The following is a 24,489-nucleotide window of genomic DNA, read 5'->3' on the forward strand; positions in this document are numbered from 1 at the left end:
CGGGCGTCCAACCGCCGAGCCCGTTGGCTGCGCGTCCGAGTCATTCAGCAGAGAAGGCTCCGCCTCTTTATCTCCCTCTTTCTCCCCCTCCCCCTCCTTCCCTTGCTCCACCGGATTTTCTAATCAGTTCTTTTAGAGTGGCGTTGCCTGTCCGTGCGGCGCGCTGTCTTCCCCCATCCGGTTCGCTTCTTTTAATCCTCTCTCCTTCGCTTTCGCTTTTCTTTGCGTTTGGCTGCTGGATCAGTGGTGCGAGAGGCCTACGCCCGAGTAAATGCTTGCTGGAGACGATTTTTGTTAATGCTTACTGTTTTCATAACTGCGTTCTCCGTTTCTCCTTGGATGGGTGGGCTGCAGCATTATTGCTTGAAGCGTTTTGCAAAAGCGATTGCTGTATTCCTTCGTCTCTGTCCAGCGCAGCGGGATTTCTGCGAACTGACCGGAAGCGAATCGCCTCCTTTCTTAAGTGCGGTTGTCAACCCGCGCCCCATCTCCAAAATGCATTTGTCTGAACGGTGCTCTCTCCCTGCTCGTTAAGACGGCTGTGATTTTGTTTAATTGTTTCTTTGTCATTAAACTAGTACTGCTCAGATTTGGAAAGATTGGAGGTTGAGTACTTAACATATTTTTTCCACCATACCCTTTTGCTGTTGATTGATTGATTGATAGATAATGTTCCATAACCTGGTTTTTCACTCATAAAACACCAGTATTTAAGAAATGTATTATTTAAGAAATGTCTTTACAGCCTATTTTAAAGTTACTGGATCACTGGAGTGTTCATGTATCAAAGTTGATGGAGTCTGAAGTCTGGGTGACAGTGGAAGTGGAGTTCTCAAAACACAATTGATTTGGGGAATTCCGTGTTCGGGAAATTCTCCAGGAACATTGATGGTGGCTAATAGCTTGGACTGCATTCCAAACACACAGAGTGAAATGGCAGGTGAGTTACTTCTTTTGATCGTTTTATTGTGATAGCTCTGAAAGTAAGAGATAATAATTACACTTGTATGCCACCTTTCTCTCAGTAACTCTGGGCAGCTCACAACAATCAAAGAAATTAGAATTCATGATTTTTGATCATTAATTAGTCCTTGACTTATTGGTTTAGCAACCGTTCAAAGTTACGACAGTGCTGAAAAAAGTGAGTTATGACTGATCTTCGGACTTACATCATCGCAGCATCTCTGCAGTCCTGCGATGGTGATCTTGCCTCTTGGAGACTGGCATCTATTTATGATAGTTGCAGCATCCTGGGGTCATGTGATCACCATTTGTGACTTTCCCAGCTGGCTTCCTACAAGCAAAGTCAACGGAGAAGCTGGTTTGGAAGGTTCCAAATTGGGATCCTGTGATATCTTATAAAATGATTGTGGCAAAAAGGTTGTAAAATCAGGTGCAGTCATAGGATGCCTCACTTATCACACTGCGTAACAATGAATTTTCTTACCCTGATTGTGGTTGTAAACTGAGGACTACCTATAAGATCAATAAAAGATAAAAATGGCAAGGGCGACAGACTAAATGGACTGTAGCAAGGTGTCTCACCGTTTCTTCCCCAAAGTTTTTGGTCAAGAGCCAGGTCTCCTTCACAGCTCTTATAACAACAGCAGAGTGCAGGCCATTGAGATCTTGGGTGAAACTTTATTCCAGACGGAAGAGGCTGCTACAGAGAATAATTATGGCCAAATTCATAAGCACGTGTACTAGGAGATAAGTGATGTGATGTTTGGAGGAGTGAATATAAATTCGATGTTTTTCCTAATTGTCAGAGTGACAAAATGCCTCAAAGATTGTGAATATCTGAGTTTTGAGATTGAATGTCTTAAGTATCTTTAGGGACTACCTCAAAAGTATGTCAAGGGCTTTTCACAAAATGATTGCCTCTCCATAACTCCCCCCCTCCCCTTAGCTCCCAGGATGCATGCTAAAGCCATCCAATTTATCTTTTTTCCCCAGACAGTTGGTCGAAATTCAAAGCATAACCCAGGCCTACAAAAATATGCCATACTTTGCTAGTATGTTTACAAGGCCAGTATGGAATCCACAATCTCTGCAAGTTGATGCTTTGCTTTGTAGCACACATCCTTCACGCTTATTTTTATTAACATTTCAAATAGTTTTTAAAAAGGAGTGAATTCAAGCACCAAAAGTGAATCCCTCAGTGGATAGTTGGAAAGCCTATATACCATGGGCAGCTATTTAGTCCCACATCTTCCAAAATCATTCCATTAAAATTCAACACAATTTCACACCTGTAAAATTATGGTTTACATATTTTTTCACTTATTTACAATAAGAAATGAAAGGAAACATGTTTATTAGTTAGCTATTAGCCAAAATGAATACCAACTCTGCAAAGGTGAAGATTCCTCCTGAATCAACCGGTTTCCCTTGCGGTAGCCCAAAGAGAATAACAGAATAATAGAGAGTTGGAAGGGACCTTGGAGGTCTTCTAGTCCAGGGCTTTTCAACCTTTTCACCCACTGTACCACTTTTAGGATATGGCAACGTCCGAGTACCACCAGTCACCTAGCAAGGTGTCAAAAACTTGATGAGCCCCCCCAAAAGGAAAAAAAAAGTGATAAAGTACAGGTAGTCCTTGACTTACAACAGTTTGCTTAGTGACTGTTCGAAGTTACAATGGCACTGGAAAAAGTGCCCCCCAAGCCACAGCCAAGCAAGACACCTGCCTGCCCACCCGGTGGCACTCTTCCTCCTGTCCTAGATTTTCATTGTTGTGAGCATTTCTGTGGAGGATTGGCAGTGGGGGTGGGGTGGGGGGGTGTTTGGTTTTTATTCCCCCCCCCCGTCTGCTGGGTGGTTGCAGCAGGTTTTGGTCACTTCACATGACCCTGGAACACTGTGATCGTCATAAATATCAATTAGTTGCCAAGCATCTGAATGTAAATCACAAGACCCTGGAGAGGCTGCAACATTCCAGCTGATCGGCGCGTCTTCTGGGCTCAGCAGAAGCACCAGGATCAGCGCCGAGCTCCAGCTGGAGCCTGGCACTGATCCTGGTGCTTCCATTGAGCCCTGACAACCCCGAATAAGTGCTGATCCTGCTGTTCTGCTGAGCCCTGACAGCCCTGCAGCTCTAGCCATCTCTTGCTCAGGCTTGTGCAGTGCTGCCACTGGTTCAGCTCATTCCCCTCCTCCACTACCACTTTTCTAGGATGGTCGCGTACCACCTGCCAGGTGCCAATGTACCACAGGTGGTACCCGTGCCACTGGTTGAAAAGCCCTGTTCTAGTCCAACCCCTGCTAAAGCAGGAAGCCCTATAACACTTCAGACAAATAGTTGCATAACTTTCAAATGCCCTATTCTCATTTTAGCCACATTTGTTTTTATGGTGGGGGAGCAAGTGTAGGTGCACATGCAAACATCCTGAAGTCTGCAATGATACTGTGATACTGCCAGCTTCACAAATCATCAGTTTTGATCTGTGCCTTATCTGCTTCGGAGGGAAATGGGTGGATGATATAGTGCCAGCCAATTGCATGGCTCCAGAGGCCTTGTAAAAGGATATTTACATTATGAGAAGTTCCATTTGAAAGGGAGCATGGTGTAATGGTTAGAGTAGGGATTCCCAAACCCTTTAGTTTGTCAGGCCCCTCATGAAATTTCAGATTGTTCATTTATCCCCAAATATTTATTCCTGGGAATAATACAGGTGGTCCTCAATTAAATGAGGTAATTGCAGCAATGTTGAGCAAGACTCTACTTACAAAGGAGCCTGGGAGAGTGTGGAATGTTACAAGTATACCAGACTGTTAAAGAAGAATTGGAAGAATATCTGAAGGCCAGTGAAGAAGATGCACTCCCTTTCAAATGGAACTTCTCATGCTGTAAATGTCCTAGTACACCTGAAGGCTTACTGAATCCTACAAGACTAATTAAACAACAGAAAAGAGATATGGCAAGAGAAGGTATTGCATGGCTAGTGCACACACACACACACACACACACACACATCTATGGAGATTCTCAGTCATCCAGGTCACAGTTGTCCCAAAGGTGTTTTTTTCACAAGGCAACTGGACTTTCTTAATTTTTCTTTGTTTTGCTTCTCATCCAAGAAGCTTCTTCAGCTCTGATTGGATGGGAATTGAAGGATTTATATTCCTTGCAGACAGCTGGTCATTTGCACTCACTAAAAGAATGCAAATGACCAGCTGTCTGCAAGGAGTATAAATCCTGCCATTCCCCACCATCCAATAAGAGCTGAAGAAGCTTCTTGGATGAGAAATGAAACTTCAAAGAAAAGCAAAAAAGTCTAGTTGCCTCATGAAAAAAAGCACTTTTGGGACACACACACACACACACACACAGGCAAAACACATAATATCTGGCAATGGCTAAGAGCAGGAAAGTTGAAAAAAGAGATGGGGCTAATTTTAACTGCATAAGACCAAACCTTAAGGACAAAGGCATACAAAGCCAGAATTGAAAAGACAGCAACAGAAAACAAATGCCACCACTGTAAAAAAGCTGAACAAACAGTGGAGTGCCTAGTTAGCTGCTGCATAACGATTGTAAAGAGTGACTGCAAACAACAGCATGACAAAGTAGCAACAATGGTGTACTGGAAGATCTGCAAGAAATACCATCTGCCTGCAAGCAAGAACCTGTGAGACCAGTGCATTTTTTTGTCATAGAATGTGCTGGAATGGCTTTCCGGCACCTTTTTTGGAAGGGAAGAACTGGCTTCTTCTAAGCCGCCAGTGCGAGTAAAGCTCTGGCTCGGTGAAAGCAAGCTGCCAGGGGAATTTGGGGGCATTGAAGTTCAACCCAGAAGGTCAACCCCATGGCCCTGAAAGCAGACCCCCTTCTCTGCCTTGATTCACGGGGTTCCCGCCACTGCCGCCTGTCCTGACCCCCGCGTTGGCCGCCAGGGACCACGACTGGCTCCTGGAGCAAATCTCTTCAAGGGACCAGGCGCTCTCCCAAAGCAGCAGCACCATCACCACCTTGGTCACTCTGGCTCCAGAGGAAGCCTCTGGGTCATCAGAGGCGAAGGAGGATGAGGTGGCAGAAGACATTGTGGCTCTGAAGAAACGTCCTCTCAAAAGCCATGGCAATGGCGTCCGTCAGCTGACCCTGCTCACATGATCTCCGCCTCAGAAGCTCCCTAAAGCGGTACCCTCCCCGCTCCGTAAAGGCTTTCGACTAGAGCCAGATGCTGCATGCTAGAGGTTTCTGCCAGTCCATCGGAGCTGTGTGTGAGTTCCGGCATCTTTTTTTTTTTTTTTTTTACAAAAAAAAGCACTGTGTGAGACCATAAAATAGACAAAGTCATAGAAAATAAAGAAGCTAAAGTGCTTTGGGACTTTAGAATTTAAATAGACAACACCTACCACAACACCCAGTCTTAACAATTGTTGATAAGAAATACAAAATCTGGATAATGGATGATTGTAATATCTTGAGACAGCAGGATAGAAGAAAACTAGAGAACCTCACAAAATACAAAGACCTGCAAATAGAAGTTGAACAACTGTGGCAAAAGAAAGCAACAGTAGTATCAACAGTAATAGGCGCCTTGGGTGCAATCTCAAAACATCTGGAGCACCACTTGAACACCATCAGCATTAACAAAATCACCATCAGTCTATTGTAAAAGGCAGCTTTACTTAGAAAGTTTATATCTTGTGAAGATATATTTAACAACATCAAACGACATTTGCCTATTCCAGGGGTTGGCAACCTTGGCTCTTTTCCTACCCCTGGCCTATCCCAAATCCTGAAATGGACGATAGGTGGATAAAAATGCCAAATCCAGTCTAAATATCTGGCTGACTATGCAACCAACCACACACATTTTTTTTCTTTCTGCCATCCTTAATCCTGGATGGAGTTGAGGTGACTGAATGGATCTGAGCATTTACTGGAATTGGCAACAAATATTTTCTCTTTGAGCCCTGATAGAGAAATATCTGTCACTGCCTAGGGTCGAACTCTCAACCTTCTGAATGGGAGGCAAGAATCTTCACCTCTAGGCCACTCCTCCAGTCAGTGCAACCAACCACAATAATAGATAGTCCTATCTACTTTTGAGGGGTCGAAATTGATCACTTTGGGGAACCCTGGGTTAGAATGTTGAACTAGGGTAGAAAGATATTCTTTACCTTTTTATCTGTATTGTACGTTTCTATGGAATAACAAGTTTGTATTTTATTTATTTTTCCTTTTTACCCAGTATATCTTTAAATTTGAATTCTCCCTGGGACAACTTTGAGCAGCTAGAGACATGTCATCACCACAAATAACTCAAGGGACTCGCTTCTTTTTCCTGCTCATGTCAGTTTCTTACATCTCAGTGACAAGCAGTGTCAAAAATGTGATTCCAGAGTTAAGTCCCCAGGAATATTTTAGCAACTTGCAAGCATCTAAAGCATCTTTGGTTTATTTTCAGAAGGATGGTGAGTATTTTCACCAGATTTTTTTTTTTTGAGAAAATTGGTTAGGAAAGAAAGAGAACTTACATGACTAGGTTTAGGAACCAAGTTGCAGTGTGCATAAAGTATATATTCTGATGATTCACTCATAATGACAATGAGCTTTTCATTCTACACAATGTTTGTCCCATTCACTTGTTCATGGAGATGTCTTTAGTCAGCCATGACTCATAGTGGAAACCCCGATTCCAAATAATCTTTCAAAAAGTCAGGTGGGGTGGATGATGAGGGAGATACCCATGGTGATCTGATTCCCTCAGGCATTAGTTCCTTCCACCTGTCTAATTTGATGAAGAGTTCTCTAGAATGTGAAAGATTGTATATGATTTTGTGATATTTTGGTTGGCGTAATGATTTCTTACATAGCTGTGGTTCAGATTTTTTTCCCTATGCTTTATTTATCTTTAAGACCCTTTCTATAGTGGTTCGACTGGAATAGGCTGTGTCTTGTCCTTAGGAAGGTGACTTTGGCTGTTTAGAGGGCAACCCTGATCTAATTTAATGTCTGAGGAAGAACAGTCACAACAAAGCCATCAATATTTATGATCACCTTCTGGAGCCTTTGATATTGACGATGGCACTGATACATTTATCTTGTTTATTTTACATATAGCTCAACTTTGAACTCTGCTTAATTTTCTTATGGCTTGCTTAATTTTCCCCTTGGGCACACCAGCTTTTAATCTTTATATGCCATTCAGCACTGGATATAGGGCTCAGCCGCAAGAGATTTTCCTCACCTTAAAAGATGATTTGAGAGGAAGTTCAAGCAAGATTTCATTGGGAAGGAATCTCATAATTTACGTGCCATTCTAGAGAAGGCCAGTTTAAGAAACCAGCGCCATATAAGTCAGTACAGGCAATTCTCGATTTACAACAGTTCATTTAGTGATATTCAAAGTTACTATGGCACTGAAAAAAGCAACTTATGACCGTTTTTCACACGACTGTTGCAGCATCCCCATGGTCACATGACCAATATTGGGATGCTTGGAAACTGATTCATGTTTATGACAGTTGCCATGTCTTGGGGGTCATGTGGTCCCCTTTTGTGACCTTTTGACAAGCAAAGTCAATGGGGAAGCTAGATTCATTTTACTAACAACTGTGGCGAGCAAAGTCGTAAAATGGGGCAAAGCTCACATAACAAATGTCTTGCTTAGGAACAGAAATATTGGGCTCAATTGTGGTTGTAAGTCGAGGACTACCTGTAGTGCTATTAACATAACAGTCCTAGTCATGAAATCATGTAAGTCTGAGTGTACTTCTTCCTTCCTTTCTTTTATCTTCATGTGAAGTAGAGAGGGGTTTGTTTGAAACCTTTGCTCAAATTACTTTCTTGGCACAGGCTCCAACCCCTCTTATCTGGCCTTGGTAGTAGCTCTTCCTTCTGTCCTTCAAGGCCTTCTGTGCCCTTTCCTATCTTTGTCATTATGGATACAGAACAGAGGTAAAAGATAAGCTGGTTAATAAAAATGGCCTTAAATCAACATGAGGATCTCAAGTCAAGCCAACAATGCAGAGAGAGTGATACCGTACATTCATTCCTGCTGTTAAATCCAATATAAGCTGGTACCGTATTAGTACCGCTTTATAAAGTCCTAGTGAGACAACATCTGGAATACTGCAACCAGTTTTGGTCACCATATTATAAAAAAGATGTTGAGACCTTGGAAAAAGTTCAGAGAAGAGCAACTAAGATGATCCAAGGCCTGGAGACTAAAACATATGAAGAGTGGCTGCAGGACTTGGGTTTGGCTAGTCTGAAGAAAAGAAGAAACAGGTGACATGATAGCAGAATTCCAGTATTTGAGAGGCTGCCACAAGGAAGAGGGGGTCAAATTATTCTCCAACACACCAGAGGGCAGGACAAGAAACAATGGTTGGAAAATGATCAAAGAGCGAAGCAATCTGGCATTAAGGAGAAAGTTCCTAACAGTGAGGACAATTAACCAGTGGAACACCTTGCCTCCAGAAATCATGGGCACTCCATCACTGGAGGTTTTTAACACGAGATTGGACAGTCACTTGTCTGAGATGGTATAGGTTCTCCTGCTCGTGTTGGGGGCTGGACTAGAAGACCTTTAAAGTCCTTTCTATTCTATTCTATTCTATTCTATTCTATTCTATTCAATTCTATTCTATTCTATTCTATTCTATTCAATTCTATTCTATTCTATTCTATTCCCCTGATTTCTGAAAAAAAGATGAAAATTAAACAATGCTTTAGAAATACTAAAAACATCACTGTGATTGTCATTATGATACCAGTGAAGGTCTTGTTTTTTTTATTCCAGTTTTACCACATAGTGAGGTGTTCTTGGAGCAGCTGGAGAACTCCAGAGAAGCTCTCCAAGATTATGGGATTTCTATTTTAAAGGTGGGATTGTTTTCTGGTTTATAATTCTTAGGGAAGCATGACATTTTTGGAATTTCAAGACAGTCCAGCCAAATTCTACTACAATATAAATGACAAATTGCACATCAGCTTTTGATTGGAGAGTGAAATAGTTCTCTATTGTTTTCAACAAAACATAATCCTACTGTGTCAATTTATTCTCTGTCTACCTAGTGCAATGTGTTTGACTGTTAAGTCCTGAGATAACCGTTTTCCCATTACTGTTTTCTTTTTGTTCTGCCCAACTCAGTAGAAAATTGGAAAGAAATTAAGTAAAGCGATTGAGGCTGTATCCCTCTGTCTGTCAGCATGGTAAATCTCTGAATACTAAATAGAATGGAACCACATTTGGTGTGCAGGGAAAAAGAATGTGGTAAAAAAAAAATGGCCTGGATCAATCTGGAGGCTATAAAGAAGGACATTCTTCCAGCTGTGGGAAAGGCTCAAACATTGACAGCTGCTCTGTTGCACTCATGTGATCCAGGGCAGAGTCTATGTAGCCTGTATATACATATGCATGAATTTAGGGCTACTCTGGAAAGGGTTGGAAAAAATTCCAGAAGTTCTGCATGTTTTTCTTAGCTTATAAATTAGAATGTCTAAGGCTCAGTTCTATCATTGAGTTGCTGCCTTCTAGCACTGTATAAAGAGAAGGTATGTAGAAGGAGAACATTGGAGATCTGGGAATAACAAAGGGAGAGAGGGGTTTTTTTCCTCATTTAATATGGGTCCAATGAGACAATTCATTTACATCATGGTTTTATATAACATGTCTGCTTTTATTTATAATAATAGGTGCTACTATTTCACTATTGATATTAATAGGAGCTTCTCTCCAAGAGCAAAAAACAGCTTTGGAAGTTAGGGTTTTGAACAGGATTGTGATGCAAGGACACAAAAGCTCAACTCATAGGCCTCATTCTCAATCCTGATGTTTCCCCAAAGTTGTTTTCTAAAAATAAGCAAATTCAGACTCCTGAAATGTATATTTAATGCATCACTCAGTTTGTCTAATTTGTTGATGTGGAGGTTGAGAGGAAGGTTTTCATATAAGTGTTTTCCAAATGAATCACAGTAAGTCTCAGCAGGTGATTTGAGAATGATCTAGAAAGCTAAGCAAGTTTGGGTTTGATTAATTCTTGATGATAGCAATCAACTTCACTATTATATAACTGAGCTGTTTGCAGGTTTCATCCTTTTGCCACATGGTAGTTAATATTACGATTGTTTCTCAATAGATGTTAGTATTTTTTCTTCTTCGTAGGTTAACTGCCAAAGAGGAGAAGCCTCCAGCTACTGCAGAGGAGATAACTCCTTGGGAAAAGTATACCTATTCAGGTAAAGAGTTTGTCTGATTACAAATGAATAAATTACAGTGATTCAGCTTACATAGCTAGTCCTTGGGTTACAACAGGCATTGGGCCAGAATGTCTGTCACTTTGCAATGCAGTTGTAAAGTAAGATGTCACATGATTGTATCACTTAGTGACAACAATCCTGGCAGTCCTGGTTGCTGTCATAATCCCAGGACAGTGCAGGTATTAATCAAGGATCTTATGTGACCACAATGTTGGAAAAGGTGGGAATCCCAGGCCAGCAGGTGAGAACTATGGGTGGTCAGGTGCTATAGAGCATGGGGAAGTGCTGCAATGGCATTATGGTGTTCAGGTAGATGAAAAGATCTCATGCCGGCTTCCTCAATGATTTTGCTTGTGGGAAGGTCTCAAATACTGATCATATAACTCAGTGTTTCCCAAACTTGACAATTTTAAAGCATGTGGACTTCAACTCCCAGAATTCCACAGCCAGCGTTGCTGGCTGTGGAATTCTGGGAGTTGAAGTCCTCATGCCTTAAAATTGTCAAGTTTGGGAAACACTGATATAACTGCAGGATTCTTCAGGTGTGAGCTGATTGCCAAATGCCTGAACCACAATCATGTGCCCGTGGGGATGCTGCAACGGCTACAGCTTTATTGTAGGTCCCCCTCATTCAGCAACATTGTTAGTTTGAATGGTTGCTGAACAAGTGGTCATAACCTGAGGACTGTTTCTATAGCTTGGCATTGAGCTCAGATTGTGTGTGCTCTCCCTCAGTCTGTGTCCTTCCCCAGCTTCTTTTTTTTCCTGCCCAAAGGTGATAGGAATTTTAACACAACATTTGGAGGCTAACAAAACAAGGGCAGCTGAGTTTATTTATATATTTAGGAAAATTTAACTTTGGTCACCCAAAGTTAGCCTATTAATCGTAGGAAAGCAAAGGAGAGAAGGCTGAGTTTGGTCTGCTCTGGAATGAAATGAACTTCTTTATCCGTGCTTTGAACTGAAAACAGATGCTTTTATTTTGCTGAAACACCCCATTTCATTAAATGAACCATTAGGTTCTGATGGCTGTGTATAAAAACATGCACGTTGTGGAAAAGGTGGACCCAGCTATTTTTTTTCTCCCAGTATTAGAATTCCAGTAGTGAGTTTCAAACCTATTCAATTCTAATAAGAGAAGTATTGATTTTGTAACTAGACCAAACACCAATGCCATCAGATGTGGTGAGGATCACCAATTTAAGCAGTTTTATCAAGGGGTATATTAACTAAATAGTATGGCCTGAAGACTCTAGCAGCCTGACCTATGTTTACATAATGATCGTGTCTTCTCTTAGGTTCCTTATTTCCCATCTTGCAAGCTTCAGCCCTCAGACCCAAAGATGCTTTTCTTGTTTTTTTCCTTGAAAACGTTTCACTTCTCATCTGAGAAGCTTCTTCAGTTCTAGCTGACTGGTGGGAAATAGAAGGATTTATATTCTTTGAGACCACCTGGGGATTTATCTATATCCTCAGATCACCCGAATCAGTGTGCTAATGGGTGTGGAGTCTTCTTGGGACTCCTGAAAGGACTGCATTGTAAACAAGAGATTTGTATCTTTCCCCTTCTGTTGAGAGAGGGATGTTCAATTTTAACATAGATGGCCTCTTTGACCTCACGCCAAAGCAGTGGTCCTCTCTGTCCAGAAAGTGAATTTTGGGGAAAGCACCTTTGGGACAACCATGACCTGGATGACTTAGAATCACTGTAGACATTCAGCCCTTAGACATATGAATCTATAGCAAATCAGATCAACTATCATTTGAGAAAAGGGCTGGTTCTGAGGGTTCTTGAAAGATTGAGGGGTCAGATCTTAGTCTGGACACCATTCGATACAACTGCTCGGTGCAACAGAAACACATATTAAATAGAAATGGCATTCAGTAGCTTTGCTTCCATTCTGCATGTTACTGGGCATATTGAAGGTTCACTGGCACCCCGTAAAGAAGTCTGACTCCCACCATCCCAAAGATGCAGCATGTGATAGACTGTGTTTATATTCTTGCAGAAGCTGCCAGCTAGCTATAAGCATTTATCTTGTTTTCCAGAGCCCATGTGTTGGTTCATGAACTTGCCATAGATGCCTTGTTCAGCTTGGATGCCATTGTGGCAAATGTACTTTTGTAAGTTCTCTTTCTTTTATTTTCTCAATGTACATCCTGCCTGTAAATAACAAGAATTGAAGCTGCCAGAAGAGCGAGAACCAAAACTCTCTCTCAACACCCAAAGTGGTAGAAGGAGGAGAAGGAGGAGAAGACATCCTGCCTTTATTCAAGGCAGCAAACAAAGCTAAATACAAATACAATTTAAAAAATATTAAAGCTAGTTAAAATTCTCTTGTTTGGGGTATTTCCTGATGTTATTTTCCCTAATGAGCTGCTTTTCATTTTTTTAATGGAAAGCAGATAGTCCCAGCTGGTTAATGAGAAATTACCAGAGAGAGTTCTAGACAGCAGGATTTTAGGAACGAAGCAGAAAAGTGACAGAGCAAGGAGTCTTTGGTAGGAGTTTGTAATAAAGATCTGACCTCGTAGTTGTTAAAGGGCTTGGATTTATTTCCTTGAAATGTTGATAATCTGTCAGGCCCAAAACCAAGAATGACATGTGACAATTCTTCCAAGCTGAGTTCTATATTATTCTTTATTACTCTTTCTTTGGGTGCCACCCTGTGGTGATGTACAAGCCAAATTTCTGCACAGCAACCAACAGTGGCCTGGGTTCAGGATCCATTGGGGTGTGGAGTTGTACCACTTCTATTTAAAATGAATCACTTAATAGGGACCAGAATACTGCTTTGCTAAAAAAGCAAAGATAGCCAATGTAGTAGTTAAGACACCAAGCTAGAAATTGGGAGACCAAGAATTTTAGTCCCATTCATCATAAAGCCAGCTGGATGACCTTGAGCCAGTCCCTCCCTCTCAGCTCTAGGAAGGAAGCAATGGCAAACCACTTCCAAAATCTTCTCAGGAAAACTGCAAGGACTTGTCCAAGTAGTAGCTGGGAGTCAATACTAACTTGAAGGCACCAAAACAAACAAACTCAAAGTAGATCTCACTGGACTTGAATGGATTCACACATCCTTGTGTCTAGCAAGCTCAATCTGAAACTACAGTTCATTATTTTCGTGGATTTCTCAGAATAACAAGCCATACATTCTGATTTGTAGAGCACAACTTAGGGTTTTTTTAAATACAAAGTTTCCTAATTTATTTAGCTGTTTTTAGGAGGAACCAGTTTGAAAGCCATCAAACAGGAAGTATATACATGTTTATTAAATTACGGTAATATAAAGGGCATTGTGTTTTAGGCCCCTTTTAAATTCTCTTACTTAAAATGCAGATGGCTTGTTTTCTTGCTGAGGGTCTTCACATATTGGTCATCCTGTTTTCTTCCCAGTGCTCTCCTCTTCAATGAAGTGAAATATATTTCAACGCTGATGGACCTTCAGCATTTAGAAGACTCTCTGAAGGGTTGGTCTGATCTTGCTTTCGCATATGTGCAAGCTATTGGGACAGCAGGTAATCCTACAGCTCTAGTACCCATTCACAAAGCTTTCTATCATTCATGGGCTGCTGCTTTTGCGATATGTTTTGCTTTGAACTAACATGCCACTTTCCTGCTAAATGTTTTCTATTTTTAGTGCTGTCTTATAGTTTTCTCTTGTATTTTGAACTGGGCTGGAAGAGGTAAGCAGTATGTATGACTAATATGTAGATAAATAAAAGGTAAGTGATATGTATTATGTCTGTTCGTACATGCCATAAACTTGAATAGCATTTGACATGGGTAGATTTTGCCTGGAGTTTGCAAAGTCAGGATTAAGTTGGTTTAGGACAGGAGTGAGTGTGTGGTGTTCTCCACAATGAAGGAGTATACTTGGCCTTTGAGTGGTACACTGAAGAACCGTAATGGTACGTGGGAATGATCTTGGATGACAGGAGGAAGAGCCGCAGACTGGACAATTAGGGTGTAAAAGGTATCTCAGCCCAGAGAAGGAGGAAGGAGGGTGTGGGAAGCATCTCAGGAGGGATCCTCCCTAGTTTTCCAGAGAGTAAAAGGAAAGGAAGGGAGAAGCACCTTTGGAACGGCAAGATTCTGTTAATGTAACTTTACAATAAAGATAGAAGTAGTACTCCTGGTTGTGCTTTGTTTCTGGAGTACAGGTAGTCCTCGACTTACAACAGTTCATTTAGTGACCGTTTGAAGTTGCAACAGCGCTGAAAAAAAGCGACTTATGACCGTTTTTCACACGACCATTGTAGCATCCCCATGGTCATGTGATCAAAATGCAGATGCTTGGCAACTGACTCATATTTATGACGGTTGCAGTGTCCCAGGGTCATATGATCACCTTTTGCAATCTTCTAACAAGCAAAGTCAATCGGGAAGCCAGATTCATTTAACAACTTTGTTACTAACTTAACAACTATAGTGATTTACTTAAAACTATGGCAAGAAAGGTCTAAAATGGGGCACAAACTCAGTTAACAAATGTCTCACTTAGCAACAAAAATGTTGGGCTTAATTTTCATAAGTCGAGGACTACATGTACCCCAGCGTTCTAAAGAACAGTCTCCAAAATTAATTTTTTTTCAATTTGAATTAAATTAAATGCGGTTACTATTGTATCCCTTATACTCAGTATTGTTTTTTCTAAGTTGAAAAATTACTAAGCAGTGGTTGTTTTTCAAAAGGCTCAGACGTCCAAAGGCTACCCATATTTTTGATTTAAGGGGAAAGGAAGAAGAGAGACAGAAAGACAAGCTTTAGTCATCTAGAGGAATTGATGAATAAACATTTTCTCTTTCTAGAGCACCGAGTCTTCATGGAGGCTGCATTTGTTTATGGCTCAGTTAAGTTTGCCTTAACTACTGAAGTGGCAGTTCTGAAGAGCATTCGGTAGGCATTTCTCTAGAAGAGCCCATATGCATCAGGCCAAAGTCTTCAGGCTAGCATTAAATGCCAATCAGAAACAGAACATGAGGGAAGACAGCTTCATCCTCTTAAGAGGCAACAATTCTGCTCTGGTTACTGCCATGGCTAGATATAGAGGTCCAACCAAGTAAAGGCAGCAATGACTTTGGGAAAAACTTCATAAATATAATCAAAACAATTTATTACAGACAAAACAGCTAAAGTAATTGTAAATGGAGATTTTACAGAAAATTTCAATATTAAAATAGGCACAAGACAAGAGTGTCCACTATCTCCATTGCTATTCATACTAACATTGGAGGTATTAAATAGAAATATTAGGCGGAATTTAAGAGATGGAATTTAAAAGACTGGAAATAAAAAATGAAAAATACAAATTACAAGCATTTGCAGACGATTTAGTCTTTATATTAGAAGAGCCTCTTGAGACAAGCTTTAAGCTTATGAAAAAGATAGAAGAATTTGGAGAAGTGGCAAGTCTGGCTGGATATAGAGGTCCAACCAAGTAAAGGCAGCGATGCTAAGAAGGGAGTGGTGAGTAACTGGTCACCAGTTTTGTGGATCTATTAAAAATGTAGGTGTCACTTAAGGCAGTGGTCTCCAATCCCCAGTCCGTGGACCGGCACCAGTCTGTGGCATGCCAGAAATTGGGCCGCACAAACAAGTGAAGCCCCATCTGCGGGATGCAGGCAGCATGTGAAACCACGCCCCTTCCAGTCCATGGACAAATTTCTCTCCACAGAACTGGTCGCTGGTGCCCAAAAGGTTGGGGGCTGCTGAATTAAGGAATCGAGGCTTTGATACAGGTAGCTGTTTGGAATGAATACACACACACACACACACACACACACACACACACACACACACACGATGACCTTTCACATATGGTAGAAGGCCTTGTTTTTTGTTTGTCTTCCATCCTGTACATAGTGTAGCCAGGGGTTGGGATGTGGCAGACAAAGCCAACTCATTTTTTGATTTGTGGTTTCCTACTTCAGCAGTGAAGAGCCAGAGGTGCCGTCTTCGAAACTCTTCTTTTGCCACTGTAAGGTGGCCATGGATCCTAAACAGCCATGCCACAGGACTCTGATGGAACAGCCATTGACTACGTTAAGCATCCACAAGTTTCTGAAACTGATGGGGGAGCCTCTGGTGGTAGGTGACTTCTTTTCAAGATGTTCCTCTTGTGTTCTGAATTCCCTTCAAAACGTATCAGAGACGAGTTGCATCCAGAAGGGCTAGTGCAGGGGTAGGCAACCTTGGCTCTTTTATGACTCGTGGACTTCAACTCCCATGAGCCAGCATGGTTGTCCCTGGGCTAGTGGAATCAATGGAAATGTTAAAGGAACGGGGGGGGGGAAATCCTGTTGTTATTGTTTTTAAGCAAAAAGGAAATTGAAAGTATGTGCAATACAGTACAGTAGTCTTTGCCTTATGACTAGTCAGTGACCATTTGAAGTTATGACCCAATTATGACAAACCCGCTCCCCTCCTCCCCCTGTGGTTAAGTGACTACATTTTGAGCACTCGGTAATATGGCCACATTTATGGGCATTTGCGGTGTTCCGTGGTCGTGGGACTGCATTTTATGACAGTTTTGCCAAAAACTGGAGGTTACTTCCAGTTTTTGACAAAACTGCACCATAGCAATAGCACTTAGAATTATATACCACTTCACAGTGCTTTACAGCCCTCTCTAAGAGGTTTACACACACACACACACACACACACACACACACACGCACACACACACACACAAACAGTTCATTTAGTGACCATTCAAAGTTACAACAGCACACTTACGACCATTGCAGCATCCTCATGGTCACATGAACAACATTCGGATGGTTGGCAACTGGTTCATATTTATGACGGTTGGGGCCATGTGATCACCTCTGGAGACCTTCTGACAAGCAGAGTCAATGGGAAACCAGATTCACTTAACAACCGTGTTACTAACTTAACAACTGCAATGATTCACTTAACAACTATGGCTAGAAAGGTTGTAAAATGGGGCAAAATTCACTTAACAAATATCTCACTAAACAACATAAATTTTGGGCTGAATTGTTGTAAGTCGAGGACTGCACACACACACATATACAGTATATATATTATGGGGAACTGGATTAGAAGATAAGTGAGGTTTTAAAATTAGAAGAAGAAACACCAATAACCTATGCTATGCTGATGAAACAACTCTAACAGCTGAAAACGCAAAGGATCTCTAAGCTCTAATAATAAAAGTCAAGAACCACAGTGAAAAAATGGAGCTAAAATTAAAGACCAAATACATGATAACCGGTAGAACAACCACCCTTAGAATTGACAGTGAAGATATTAAAGTGGTGGATAGCTTCTGATTTTTAGCATCAATTATCAACAGTAAAGGAACAAGCAGTCAAGAAATGCACTGCAGACTAGCACTTGGTAAAGCAGCCATGAAAGCCTTTGAAGAATTATTCAAATGCCATGATGTATCTACACCGACAAAGATCAGAATCATGTAAGCCATGGTATTCCTCATGATGCTGTACGGAAGCAAAAGTTGGACTTTGAAGAAGCAAGATAAGAAGAGTATTGACACTTCTGAACTTTGGTGTTGGAGAACAATCCTGAGCATATCATGGACAACCAAGAAAACAAACGAATCATTGATCAAATAAACCCAGAGTTCTTATTTGAGTCACAAATGATTGGGCTCAGATTATCCTACTTCGGGCACATTGTGCAAAGATCCAATTCTCTAGAAAAGAATCTAATGCTGGGAAAGGTACAAGGAAGAAAGGGGATAATGGATAGGTGGAAATATATCCCCTTTCACTACATTTAGCAAATTTTGAAAATAAAAGCTACGATTATTTTTAGCAAGTACCGGTAGCACAAAATATCAGAGAAGTATTTGGTTTGCATACTGGGTCTAGGACTTATATTCTGAAAACATCTTTTGCTGTTGGTCAGATTAAAGTAAATCCAGTCTAAAATGTTGTAAATATTAGAGCTTAATATCCTAAAATTTCTTCCCTTTTCTTTAGTGGAAGAAAATCATATTTTGGCCTCATCAATTAGTAGCAGGACCAAGCTCCAAAATAGCACAGCATCCTTTCCTTCCCCAAAAAAGAAAGTCTTGGCAAGGGAAGATAGTTACTAGAAACTATCCTCATAAAAAGCATTGCTACTATGGTGGAGTTTGTCCTGCCCATTCCTTTTTCTTCTGTATCATGTCCACTTGATGGTCCACCTGCAGCACATCTCAGCTGATCTTTTATACTGGTGTTTTTTCTCCAGGTGGAGGTTGCAGAAGATCCTGAAAAGATTTCAACTACTCATCTCCAACTTGGTCTACCACTCATTTTCATTCTGAGCCAGGAAGAAACCTTGGAAGCAGACAAGATGATTGCCGAATCTGTAGCCTGGCAGGTGCTGGGGAAAGCAGGAGTCCTCCTTTTGTCAAGGTCCTTTGGAATTAAAAAGTGGGGAGGCAGAAAAAAGGGGAGGATTTATCCTATCACTGTTCTTATCAGTGTAATTCTTTAGGCTGGAAATGCTCAAAGACTCACATCAAGTGTCAGGGGCATCTGCATGGGGTCCCAAAAATCATGGAGACAAGATTATGGAGATTCTCAGTCATCCAGGTCATGGTTGTTCCAAAGGTGTACTTTCAAAAGGCAACTGGACTTTGTTTTTTCTTGATGACATTTTTTTTCTCATCTAAGAAGCTTGGAAAGAAGCTTCTTCCAAAGTGGAAGAAGCTTCTTGGAGACAAGCAAAACATTTTTAAGGAAAAACAAAGTCCAGTTGCCTTTTAACAATGTATCTTTGGAACAACCATGACCTGGATGACTGAGAATCTCCATAGACTTGCCTCCAGGATGGAGGCAAATGCTACTGCACGGTTGAAGCTCCAGTTAAAGCTCCTCATTAAAATTTATGTTGATATGATGCATCCAACATGCATGTAATAAGAGACTGAACTTTGATTGTGACTGCCATCTTGACAGTTTTGTCCCCCAACCTTTCCAACTTCCACAAATATCCCTGGAAAGATTTAGAGGAGGGACTTACTTCCAATCAAACATGTCTAAGGTTGAAGCCTATCCTTTTGCTTAGGACAGTGTAACTCCACCTTAGCAACTTTAAGTTGTGTGGACTTCAACTCTCAGAATCTACACATCTTAAAGTTGCCACGGTTAAAAAAGACTTGGCTTAAGAAATTAACCTGGGTGCCTGAATCTTAATTGCATCCCTTCCCAAACTGATGTCTGCAAGAAATGTTTGAATGCTGTTCTTATTATTCCTAGCAAATAGGATGGATTTGACTGAAACAGGCTATAGATGGGCAGGTGTTCCTGCAGTAATGCTCATTCCTGCGATTAAACAACATCAGCAATATAAGATCTTGTCAGCGCAGATAGGAAAGAGCAAGCATGAGTTCCCAACATGAGCACCCTGCTGAAATAAATAAAAGATGAATTCTGCAAGAGCTGAATACACTTGCTTATCTTTCATAATTTGGTCAGTTTGCAATTAAGCTGGGAGAGGGAGAATAAGCTATTATTCAAACCATTAGCTTATTGAAATGTTATTTGTGTCTCTGTCTTTACTAACCATTGGTTAAATGACTTAAAGCCTTTAAACTTCTGAACATTTGCTATAAAAAAAAGTGTGTATTAAAATGTGCGTTCATACCATTTGGGCTTTTGTGACTTCTGCTTGTGAAACAATTTTAACATCATTTGGATTTATAATTGGCCAGAAGTTGTTGAGTTACAATTTCCAGCACTCCTTACCCTAACAGTTACATCCCAAAACTTGTGGGCAGTTAAAATTTGGCCAATGAACCAGATAATAAATGTGGCTGCACTAGGCAGAATCCACATCTGCTTTTCTTTCTAATTTCAGCTTAGTGAGAGGTCATATACCTTAGTTGGGGTGTGTGTTTGTGTCTCTGTGTGTGTTAGGAATGCTTTGCTGGACCATACTCCAAAAGTAATGGGAAGGGTCAGAACACAAATTTGATTTTACTTTGCTTTAGATCAAAGCAAAATAATTAATATGATAATTCCACAATAATTCATGCAGGGATGGATGCAGGGATGATGTTAAATAGGCTTCTTCAGCTTCCATGTGGTTCTGGGACTTTCATGCTGGTGCTTTACTAATGTTAATGTTTACTTGTGCTCTATTATGTATATACAATAGTGTAATGTACAATTTGATCCTCAAGCATTGCTCAAAGGAAGCAAGTAAAAGCAATATGAAACAATTCTTTTTATAAAGCAGGTAACCCTGGATGCCATGACTGGACTTCTCAGTGAAGTCTGTGGCTCGGCATCTTTTGTTATCTCTGTGTACATGTGTTGTAGCCAAGGAGAGAGTTCCACATATTTTAATAATAATAATAATAATAATAATAATAATAATAATAATAATAATAATAATAATAATAGTAGTAGTAGTAGTAGTAGTAGTAGTAGTAGTAGTAGTAGTAGTAGTAGTAAAGTTGGAAGGGACCTTGGAGGCCATCTAGTCCTGCTCAGGCAGGAAACCCTATACCATTTCGGACAAATGGCTGTCCAGTCTCTTCTTAACAACTTCCAGTGTTGGAGCATTCACTGCTTCTGGAGGCAGGTTGTTCCACTGGTTAATTATTCTGTCAGGAAGTTTCTCCTTATTTCTAGGTTGCTTCTCTCCTTGATTAGTTTCCACCCGTTGCTTCTTGTCCTGCCTTCAGGCGCTTTGGAAAATAGCTTGACTCCCTCTTCTTTGTGGCAGCCCCTGAGATATTGGAACGCTGCTATCATGTCCCCCCTCGTCCTTCTCTTCATTAAACTAGGCATACCCAATTCCAGCAGTCGTTCCTTATATGCTTTGGCCTCCAGTCCCCTAATCATCTTTGTTGTTCTTCTCTGTACTCTTTCTAGAGTCTCAACATCTTTTTTACATCGTGGTGACCAAAACTGGATGCAGTATTCTAAGTGTGGCCTTACCAAGACATTGTAAAGTGGTATTAATACTTCATGTGATCTTGATTCTATCCCTCTGTTAATGCAGCCTAGCACTGTGTTGGCCTTTTTGGCACATGCAGCACACTGCTGGTTCATATTTAGGTGATTGTCCACTAGAACTCCGAAGTCCCTCTCACAGTTACTACTATTGAGCAAGGTACCCCCTATACTATACCTGTGCATTTCGGTTTTTTTGCGTAAATGTAGAACCTTGCTTTTTTCACCATTGAATTTCATTTTGTTAATTAGTGCCCAGTGTTCAAGTCTGTCCAGATCCTTCTGTATCTTAAGCCTATCTTCTGGAGTGTTGGCTATTCCTGCCAGCTTGGTGTCGTCTGCAAATTTGATGAGTTCCCCATCTAGTTTTGTTGGGAATACTGTTGGCAGAACCAAAGGACCTGGAGATATACCTGGGCTCATGAAAGTTTGGTCTCAGACCCAAGAGGAAATTTGTCACAGTGAAAGAACATTTGGATAGATAAGAGAAATTAAGGACAAGTGGATTAAGAAGGGCAGTCAAACAAAATAAGTTGAAGGGTTTTCACAGAGAAGAGAGGGTTGACTTATTCTCCAAAGTACTTGAAGGCAGGACAAGGAGCAATGAGTGGAAGGGAGATTCCACCTGGAGCTAAGGAGAAATTTCCTGACAGTGAGAACAATCCATGGAATAACAGCTTGCCTCGCAGAGTTGTGGGTGCTCCATGCTGGAGGTCTTCAAGAAAACACTGGACAAGCATTTGTCTGGGACGGTAAAAGGACTCCTGCCTTAGACAGGGATTGGACTAGAACTAGAAGACCTCCAAAGTCCCTTCCAGCCCTATGCTTCTATGTCTATGTCTAATCAGGACAAAAAGAATTTGAACAAACTAGTTAATACTTTGGTTGCATTTGTAGATAAGACCATGGCTTTCTCCCTTATATCTATAGACATGGATAAGTAGCACATCAGGGCAAAAGGGTTTTCATTTAATCTTTCTGACATGCTAATTGTTTTTCATGGAGCATCTGTTTTCGTACAGAGACGTTTTGAATAATTTGAACACAATAATAATGTGGTCTGATGCAGTATTGCTCATTTATCTCTGAAAACATTGCAAAGGTGTGATTCTCTATATATTGTAACTCACAATTTAAACTTTTATGTCATTAAAGGAATTCTGTTGGTCTGGATGTTTCTTCCCGATACAATGTGGCTATCAAGACAATTGAGGAGGTAAGTGGTCATCGTAGTTATTTCAGACTGACTTTTTAATTTATTGTGCAATCCTAGGCTTGTCTGCTGGAAAGGAAATGCTCCTGCTTAGTTCCAGAATTATGCACATAAAATCTGCAGCCTTAGCTGTTCTGTGATATAGAGTGTATACTAGTAATGTATTTTTTATTGGTGATGATAACCTTGGAATATTTCCAGACAGCTCTTAATAGTGTCAGTCAAAATGCATCTAATACTGAGAGTTGGAGATTTGATCTGAAGATCAATATTCAATAGCAGCAACCCCATTTGTTTATAAGGATTATAATAATTCCCATGCCTTACCTCTGATTATGTGGTGTGCTGAACAATTGAAATCTGGACTCTCCCTTACATCATATTTTGGGCCACATTTTTGGATATTTGTACATCTCTGCAGGATATGCCTGTTAAATACCTCACTTTGAAAGATGCAGATGAAATTGTAGCATTGGTGATAAATGGTGAGCAGAGCAAACCTAGTCTGGATAATAATGAAGAGGTTTATGAAGAGGAGGAGGAGGAGGAGGAGGAGGAGGAGGAGGGAGTGAAGAATGAGAACAATGAACAAGGTAATTAAGATTCCTCAGAAGTGTCTTTGACCTGTTAAGTTTTCACAAATTTATTTCTTTGCTTTCCAATTAAAAAAAAGGTAGACAAAAATTATTTTTCTCATTGTATTCACTAGCCTGTCTGATACACGTTTCATTGAGGGGTCCTTGGTGCTCTCTGATAAGGTTGTTTTCTTGCCGATGTTTCATTACCCAAACTAGGTACATCATCTACATATTAAAGATCATCTACATTTAGCTGCTGTCATCTGCTAGACTGATGATGTCACCTAGTTTGGGTAATGAAACATCTGCAAGAAAACAACCAAGCTCAGAGAGCACCAGGGACCCCTCATTTCAACCCTGAGATACAAATATTCTCCTTTATCAGTAACACATTTCATCGCCGTCCTTCTACAGCTTGATAGTTAAAATAACATGCTCAAAATGCTGATTTTTGACACATTTTCTTTTCCTGGTAGCCTGGATAGATTCCATATTCACCAGAGATGAGCAAATTATTTACGCAATTTGTTTTGCAGTCACGCTGTTTCTACATATTATTGTATATTGGCCCAGCTAGAGGGCAGCACATAACCAATATTGGCTGGTTGTTAAAAGCTAACAAGGGTTGATATTTGCATCAGAGGCCACCAGCATTTGCTGGAAAGCAATTTCCAAATCATTTATTCCCCAGAATTCTCTTGAATTCTTCATAGGGCTTGGAGCTGAAAATAAACATGATAAACAACTGCTGCCTAGTATTTTGTTAATAAAGGTATCCATTGGTAGTGCAAAAATATATTCTTTTTTTTACTACGGGCTGATAGTATCCTGCAGGGAAGGAGGGTATTAGGGAGAAAATTCAGCAGTTTGCTTTCTAGAAAATAAACATTTTATGATAGGGCCATTCTGTGTCAAGGCAAGCATACTTACCCCAAAATATGTGGGTTTTTTTTTTTACAATTGTCTGTCTTATGTAGCCCAACTGGATTCCCAAAACTTTGACAAGAGGGAAGGCAATCATCTCATGGTCTCTTAACTTCAGCTGATAAGTCTTTTTTAATAGTTCTTGATTATTCTTTGAGTCACATCCTTTTTTTTTTTTTACTATATTCTTAAAGAGGCTTTCCTACTGGATATCTTTTGCCTCTGATTTTGCTGACGAAAGTCCAGTGGCCTCATTTCATCTTGGCTGACCAAAGGATAGAGGTCAGAGATTGGCATTGTCCTACTTGCCAGGATTCAGAGGAATCCTACTGATGTTCCCCAAAGTTGTCATTCTTCTTATCTCTGTCACCTTTTTTGGAAGATCTTATTGAACAATCAAGTGGTGACAGAAGCAAGAACAAGGAGCAGCCATGACCATTTGTGTTGCCTTCTCCTGCTAAGCCCAAACCATAAAGTTGAACTACTCTTTCCTAAGAGTATGGCCAGTGATAAGGGATGCTGGGAGTTAAATTCCTCAATGTCTAGGCCAGGGGTAGGCAACCTTGGCTCTTTTATGACTCATGGACTTCAACTCCCAGAATTCCTGAGCTATGCTG

At 40.7% G+C, this 24,489-nt stretch overlaps 1 protein-coding gene across 7 annotated transcripts in view; it reads left to right on the top strand.

The window, feature by feature from the left end:
• The first annotated feature begins 93 nt into the window (after positions 1–93).
• TXNDC16 (thioredoxin domain containing 16) overlaps positions 94–24,489 on the top strand; it is a 52,922-nt gene continuing 28,526 nt past the window's right edge. For 4 of the 7 annotated variants that reach the window (XM_039320767.1, XM_039320776.1, XM_039320758.1 and 1 more), the window contains exons 1-11: positions 95–940; positions 6,201–6,423; positions 8,757–8,839; positions 10,122–10,195; positions 12,266–12,340; positions 13,614–13,735; positions 15,029–15,116; positions 16,151–16,307; positions 18,441–18,607; positions 22,313–22,373; positions 22,792–22,963. In XM_039320767.1, the coding sequence (XP_039176701.1) occupies positions 6,252–6,423; positions 8,757–8,839; positions 10,122–10,195; positions 12,266–12,340; positions 13,614–13,735; positions 15,029–15,116; positions 16,151–16,307; positions 18,441–18,607; positions 22,313–22,373; positions 22,792–22,963 (1,171 nt within the window). In that variant the 5' untranslated portion in view covers positions 95–940; positions 6,201–6,251. Of the gene's footprint in view, positions 941–6,200; positions 6,424–8,756; positions 8,840–10,121; positions 10,196–12,265; positions 12,341–13,613; positions 13,736–15,028; positions 15,117–16,150; positions 16,308–18,440; positions 18,608–22,312; positions 22,374–22,791; positions 22,964–24,489 lie in introns of all 7 variants that reach the window. The other 3 variants (XM_039320783.1, XM_039320792.1, XM_039320799.1) reach the window with 3 other exon arrangements.

The sequence above is a fragment of the Crotalus tigris genome, unplaced genomic scaffold, assembly GCF_016545835.1.
Source record: "Crotalus tigris isolate CLP2741 ecotype Arizona unplaced genomic scaffold, ASM1654583v1 scf7180000017605.3043972, whole genome shotgun sequence".
NCBI classification, from domain to species: Eukaryota; Metazoa; Chordata; class Lepidosauria; order Squamata; family Viperidae; genus Crotalus; species Crotalus tigris.